The sequence below is a fragment of the Trichechus manatus genome, unplaced genomic scaffold, assembly GCF_000243295.1.
Source record: "Trichechus manatus latirostris isolate Lorelei unplaced genomic scaffold, TriManLat1.0 scaffold00002, whole genome shotgun sequence".
NCBI lineage: Eukaryota > Metazoa > Chordata > Mammalia > Sirenia > Trichechidae > Trichechus > Trichechus manatus.
Window position 1 is genome coordinate 845,437 of NW_004443938.1, and position 7,443 is coordinate 852,879.

Sequence of the window (7,443 nt, forward strand, 5' to 3'; positions counted from 1 at the left end):
CCGGGTCGGCGCTGTCCCCGCGCCTGTGCGACGGCGACCCGGTCGCCCCCGGAGCGCAGTCCCCGAAGGTGAGGAGCCAGCGGGCGGATTCCGCGGCGGCCGGGCGAAGCTGTCGGCCCCGCCAGCCCGAGGCCGCGGCCGGTCTGAGGGGCGCTTCCGCCGGGAGTTTCCGGAGAAGTTTCTTCCCGCGGCGTCTTCTCGGCGTCCGGACACCAGACGTGCTCGCGGGTCAGCGACCCAGGCCGCTCGGCTTCCCGGCGTAGTTCCCTGAAAGTGGGGCGCTGGCCCCGCGGAGCCTTGAGCGGGACCCCGGCCGGGCTGCCCGGGAGTCAGGCCCCGCCGTCCCCTCTGCCCCAGTGGCCCCGCCGGTGACCTTCACTGGCGGCAACTCTGCGTTTCGTTTCTTTTTTTCAAATAGCACACAGTGATGAAAGCCAGAGGGAAGAAAATTATAAGCCTTTTCCCAAAACTTTTTGGCCATTTCCGTGTCTGAGACTCTAACCTCATTTCCCGAAAAGCTTACTTAGGCTTTTGTCAGAGAAACGTCCTGCTTCCAGGTGGAAATTAAACTCATAAATGAAAGTAGTTTTCTTCGTATTAGTGTGGGTTAGTATGATGTTTTCAAAAGATCCTTCATTCGGTGAATATTTTTCTGAGCTATTTGACCTCTTATTAAAACAAGGATTGTAAACAGCTGTGGAAACAGGACATTTAAATTAGTGAACTTAGTACAGTGGCTGAATTCGCACACAGCCATTCGGACGTGGGGGACGGATGGCCCTGACAGTAGACACGTCTGTGTCTGACAAGGCTGCTCCCTGTCCTGCCGCGCTGCCTGTTGCGCGTGTCCCGTGGGACGTAGTGAGGACTCGGTTCTGATGGGGGCCCAGATGTCCCGGCCAGTGACAGTCACTGGACACACCGCTGTTGTACTCGCAGCATCTCATGCAAGGCCTGGCCCAGGGCGGGCTCGGCGCGGATCCAGCCTTGGGAGTCTGCCTGCAGGATGGGCTGCGTAGAAACACGTTATGGGAAGGTGGGAGCCACCGGTTAACTCTGAAACGTGAATGTCTGATTTAGTACATTTGGGAGTCTTTGAAAACAGACAGCTGTTCCGTGTCAAGGTTTACCAGTACATTTTTATGACTTAGTCTTACTCCATAGTATATCGGTTAAGACGTTTCTGGTACAGTCTCTCTAGAAAAAGGTGAGCTGACCAAATGATTATGTTATGTAATAATGTATTTGTCTAGAATAGCAAATTTCAAACTCTTTATATATTGAATTGTGGTTTCAGCTTTTTTGAGGACTTATTTTAACTTTTTATTTTTGAGTATCTCAATTTTTTAGCCAAAGAGGAATAATCTTTAAGGATTTTTATATAAAAATCCTTAAAACGTTCATAAGCAAGCAAAAAAAAAAAAAAAAACTTTGATGCTTAAAATGAGTTATGTCTAGAAGTATTGAATATGAAATGTTGCAATTGTGATACTGCTTAATTGTAATTGATACTTAATTACTTAAATGTAAAATTTCATTTCCCTGTAAGATTTGGACTATTATCCAGGTCCTACCTGGTTGATTGTCTCAATAAGAATATACAGAGCTCTTTAATTGAATGCTTATTTTGTAAGGACTGAAAAGGAATATTTTGTACATTTTACTTTGTGGGAAAGACTCTGAGTAAATTCCTAACAGCTGGAGACATTTGAGACGTTCTAATAATCACCATCATAATCATAATATTAACTAACATTTATTGAGCATTTAAGCAGTGGCTAAGGGAGCTCAGCTACTAACCAAAAGATCGGCAGTTTGAATCCACCAATCGCTCCTTGAAAACCCTATGAGGCAGTTCTACTCTGTCCTGTAGGGTTGCTGTGAGTCGGGGAATCAAGTCGACAGCAATGGTTTGGTTAATTATTTTGTAGGCATTCCGCTATGCGATTTCCATGTGTTAACTGATTTAATCCTTGCGTTAACCACATGATATGGACACTGCTGTCATCCCGACTTTACAGATAAGGAGAGGCCCATAAAGCATGAGTGCTCAGCCACGGAGAAACAGCGCTCAGTGAGATCCCAGGCAGTCAACTCTGACATGCCTGACCACTACCCCATACTACATCTTTATATTCCTTTGTAGGGTTGTTTTCATTTTATTATGTAGCAAGAGGACCATGGTATTTCAACAAAATTGTACTAGTGTTAGAAAGCCACATTAATTTGATTTTTAAAAAGATCTGTGTTTTTAGACCTTGTTGTTGGGTGCCCTCCAGTTGGTTCCACCTCATAGCGACCCCATGTACAGCAGAATGAAACACTGCTCGGTCCTGCCTCATCCTCACAATCATTGTTATGCTTGAGCCCATTGTTGCAGCCAATGTGTCAATCCATCTCATTGCGGGTCTTCCTCTTTCTCGCTGACCCTCTACTTTACCAAGCATGATGTCCTCCTCCAGGGACTGATCCTCCTGACAACATGTCCAAAGTATGTGATACGAAGTCTCCTCATTCTTTCTTCTAAGAAGCATTCTGGTTGTACTTCTTTGGAGACAGATTTGTTTGTTCTTTCGGCAATCCATGGTATATTCAATATTCTTCGACAACATCATAATTCAAAGGGGCCAATTCTTCGGTCTTCCTTATTCATCGTCCAGCTTTCGCATTCATATGAGGCCATTGAAAACACCATGGCTTACCCCTTGACTACCATGTGAATAAATCAATATCCTAATGTCTAATTCCTCATTTCATTTCCTTAATGGAAATGATGAATTTAAGCAGTTAAAAACCAGTTGCCCTGGAGACAGTTCCAACTCCTTGTAACCCCATGTGTGCCAGAGAACTGTGCTCCGTAGGGTTGTCAAATGGCTGATTTTTTGGAAGTAAATCACCAGGCCTTTCTTCTGAGGCATCTCTGGGTGAACTCAAATCTCCAACCTTTCAGTTAGCAGCAGAACAAGTTAACCATTTGCACCACTCTTGATATTCTTGTCACATAAAGTATTGCATTAAAAAATTTTAAACCTCTCCTTTTTGGGGGATGTGTGTGGCAATATAGATTGATGACTTTTTAGGGTATATTTTTGCTAAATTTTTGAATGTAAGAAAAATATTTAACAGTTAGGATTGGTAACCTGTTTTGAGTCCTAGTATGTCCCTTTTTCATAGGGATCTAAGTACTTAAAGTAGCCAGTTAGATAAGTCCTATAAGCCTATTGTGTTGGCAAAGAATGTTGAATATACCATGGACTGCTAGAAGAACAAACAAATTTGTTGTGGAAGAAATACAGCCGGGATGCTCCTTAGAAGCAAGAATGGCAAGAGTTCGTCTTGCTTACTTTGTATGTGTTATCAGGAGGGACCAATCCTTGGATAAGGACATTGTGCTCGGTAAAGTAGAGGGTCAGTGAAAGAGAGGAAGACCCTCAGCGAGATGGTTTGACACAGTAGCTGCAGCAGTGGGCTCAAGCATAGCAAGGACAGTGAGGTTGGGGCAGGACCAGGCAGTGTTCTGTTGTGTATAGGGTGACTGAGTCAGAGCTGACCCGCAGCACCTAACAACATAAGCCTATAGAACTATATTAGTCTTAAGATGAGTTAAACATAAATTATGCATACTTTTTTTTCTGGCAGGGGTGGGAGGATTTGCTGTAATTTGAGAGTGATGCAGAAATTTTATGTGTTTGTTAAAAGCGGAGGCGTTTTTAACTTCGATAAGAAATCTAAAGTGGGTTTAGATTTACAGTTTAAGTGAAAATCTTACTTTGATTGTATTGATGATCAGTTTTGACTTTTGTTCCAGGTCTTGCCTGTGGCAAATTCTTGGCCTCTTTTAATTATAATAGGAGGTTACATTTGTATAACTAGTTGTCTGTACAAAGTCTCTGACTTGAGCCTTCTAGCAAGTCTGGGAGGACGCAGGATGGATGATCATTTTTTTCTTTGTTTTTAAATTTTCTCTCTCTTTTTTTTTTTTTTTTTTTTAAATGTGCAGGATGATAATGAAGATAATTCAAATGATGGGACCCAGCCACCCAAAAGGAGGCGGATGGGCTCAGGAGATAGCTCTAGGAGTTGTGAGACTTCAAGTCAAGATCTTGGGTACTGGCATTTTATTGCTTAGTCATATTTGTTTATGGTATGTTTTCCTTCTCTGCACTGCCTCCTTCTTCCCCTGGCCCCTAGCCCCAGCAAAGGTAGTTATTTGAAATTTTAGAAATTTCTCTTGTGTTTTCCAGTGGGACACCAAAGGCACTCTTGCTACTGAGTGCAATGTCTGTGGTCACTTTTTAAAAATGGTTTTATTGCAATATACTTTACATTGCTGTAAGTCACCCTGTTTTAAGTATGTAGTTCAGCACTTTTTAGTAAATTTATAGAGTTATGCAGCTACTGTGACAACCCAGTGTTAGCACATTGCTTTTTCCCATAGGGAAGTGCACGCACGTGACAGGTGTTTCGAGGCATCGTGTGCTCTAGGTAGTTGACATTAGATTTTAAACTGAGAGATCACATGGCAGGGAAGTAGCAGGGCCAGGATAATTCAGAATTTCGGGCTGACTTTGTTCAGCTTAACTCTGTGAAGTTGATAATCGAGATGAGGTAAAGAGGCGTTTAGCAAGAATCTCAGGAGAAAGGTATTTGATGGTAGTTTCAGTTACTGCAGTGACTAAAGTTGTGCCTGTTTGAATATAAATGTGTTTAGGGATCAGGAAATAGAGCATGCAAATTACTATTATTTTCCTACTTAGTATTTCTCAAGTACTAAGTGACTTTTAAGCAAAATGTTCTTGCTAATCTTTATTATATTTATCCTTAGGTTTGAAATTAAGAACCATTTGGTGATAATTTCTATATAGAAAAAGAAACAGTCCCAATAATGAGGCACTTTTAAAAAATGTTTAACTTTCTAATAAATTTAACAAATTATAACCTTCCTGGGATGGTTTTCTCATTCTTAGTCCAGTCAGGGGTACTAAAGTATGACACCAAGAGTGGCTATGGCAGGAGGACGGTATGCCCGATGTCATCTCTGAGCTTTTGGGGACACCCTTCTCTCCAGAGCATATGGATAGTGACTTACTTATCACTGCAAGGCTAGCAATGATAGGAAACAACTGCCATGACCTGTACTAGGACAGAAAATGATAACGTTACGTTAGGTCATAGTTAGGGGAATTGTTATTCCAGTGTGATAAAACTTACATCACCTACAAAAAAAAAAAAAAAAAAAAACACACACAACAGAAAACAAACCCGTTACCTTCAAGTCGATTTTTACTCATAGCGACCCTATAGAACAGAGTAGAATTGCCCCATAGGTTTTCAAGGAGTGGCTGGTAGATTTGAACTGCCGACTTTTTGGTTAGTAGCCAAGCTCGTAACCACTGTGCCACCAGGGCTCCTAGATGGAGCTTAATTTGATGTAACTACTGCACTTCGAGACAGTAGTACAATAAAAGAATAGATGACAATTTGGTGAAATGCAGGAACCGATTTGTATCATGACTGCTGAGTTTACCACTTCCTCTGCCTTGTTCACTCCACACTCTGGCTGCAGGAGGCTGCAAAGCAAATGTGGATGTGGCTGCCAAAATGCCTGCTCTCTACTCAGGTGGAAACCTCAATGCTGGGTTCTCCCTGCTTCACGTAGCCCTCAGCTTCGACCTCAGACAAGGCCTCCCTTGCTCCTTTCCGCTACTTGGCAGCTCAGCAGGCTTCTTCTGCATCTCTTCCTCATTGGCAGCAACAGTCCTCTTCCTGTCACCTCTCCTTCCTCCCGGTTAGCTCAGACTCCTCAGCGTGTGAACATGGCTGTTGCTTCCATGCTACAGAACAAACATGCCTCTGGCTCTGCCCTCCTTTGGGTTCCACCCACCCTTCGTTCATCCCGTCATCATCAGGCTCCAGAAAGAAGGGAGCCACCTTCGTTTTCACCCCATGCCCATGCCTCAGCCTGCTGTGGTCAGCTTAGCTGCATCCCTTTCCCCGTAACTGTTGTTTCTAGGGCCACCTGTAAGATCTCGTTGATAAGCTCTGTGGACACCACCCGTTCTTCTGTGTGCGACGGCTCTGTGGGAGCTGGTGAGTCTTCCTTCCTGAAGCTTCCGTGGCTGCTGGACGGGACTTTGCTGACAGAGACTAGCCTAGACTTTGAAGTCTGACTTCGTTTTGGGTCTTGACTCTGCCACTTACTAGGTGACCTTGGGCATGTTGTATAACTTCACCACACCTCATATTCTTTATTTGCCTCACCTGTCGGGTTGTCAGAATAAATTGAGATGATATCTATAAAATACTTACCTCAGGGCCTGGGATGTAACAAGGCTAAGTAGAAGGTAGCTGCCATTGTTGGAGTCATTCTTATTATTGTACTGTTCTGTTATATAGTATGTAACAGGTAACTGTAAGCGCTCAGCTGCTATACCAAAGGCTGGTGGTTCAAACCCACCAGCAGGTCTGCGGGAGAAACACCTGGCAATCTGCTCCCATAAAGATTTACAGCCTAGGAAATCCTATGGGGCAGTTCTGCTCCGTTGTATAGGATTGCTATGAGTCAGAGTCAACTCCATGGCACACAAGAACAACAGCATTTAACTGATATTAATAATATTAAACTGTTGTTACTTCAGTATCATGTCAGCATTTTCCCAGAGACCCAATTTGACCCCTTTTTCTCTTCTTGGCGTGCTCTCATTAGGTGGATTTATCCAGTCTCGTTTTTACTGGATGCTGAGGATGCCCAGTACCCGTCTTAGGTCTGAAGCCCTCGCCAGAGGCTGTCCTCTCACCCCTTACTGCTCTCCGCTGAACTTGCCCGCAGACGTCTCAGCTCCTTTTCTCCCACCTAATTGCTTCTCTCCCTGAATTCCTCTCCCAGCTGGCATCCAAGTTGGCACTTGAGAATTGTCCTTGACTTAACCAACAGCCAACATCATCCTAAATGGAGAGGCTTTGAAAGCATTCCCCTTGAGAACAGGAACCAGACAAGGATGCCCTTTAACACCACTCTTATTCACCATTGTGCTGGAGGTCCTAGCCAGAGCGATTAGGCTAGAAGAAGAAATAAAGGACATCCAGATTGGTAGGGAAGAAGTCAAAGTATCTGTATTTGCAGATGATATGATTTTACACCCAGAAAACCCCAAAGAATCCACAAGAAAACTACTGGAACTAATAGAAGATTTCAGCAAAGTTTCAGGATACAACATAAACGTACAAAAATCAGTTGGATTCCTTAACACCAACAGAGACCTTCGAAGAGGAAATCACCAAATCAATACCATTTACAATAGCCCCCAAGAAGATAAAATACTTAGGAATAAATCTAACCAGAGACGTAAAAGACCTATACAATGAAAATTACAAGACACTACTGCAGGAAACAAAAAGAGACCTGTATAAGTGGGAAAACATACCTTGCTCATGGATAGGTAG

At 43.4% G+C, this 7,443-nt stretch overlaps 1 protein-coding gene across 4 annotated transcripts in view; it reads left to right on the forward strand.

Moving 5' to 3' along the window:
- The first annotated feature begins 6 nt into the window (after window positions 1-6).
- PHF10 (PHD finger protein 10) overlaps window positions 7-7,443 on the forward strand; it is a 25,158-nt gene continuing 17,721 nt past the window's right edge. For 2 of the 4 annotated variants that reach the window (XM_023728450.1, XM_023728451.1), the window contains exons 1-2: window positions 7-68; window positions 4,001-4,144. In XM_023728450.1, the coding sequence (XP_023584218.1) occupies window positions 4,002-4,144 (143 nt within the window). In that variant the 5' untranslated portion in view covers window positions 7-68; window position 4,001. The remainder of the gene's footprint in view (window positions 69-4,000; window positions 4,145-7,443) is intronic. The other 2 variants (XM_004368773.1, XM_012554850.1) reach the window with 1 other exon arrangement.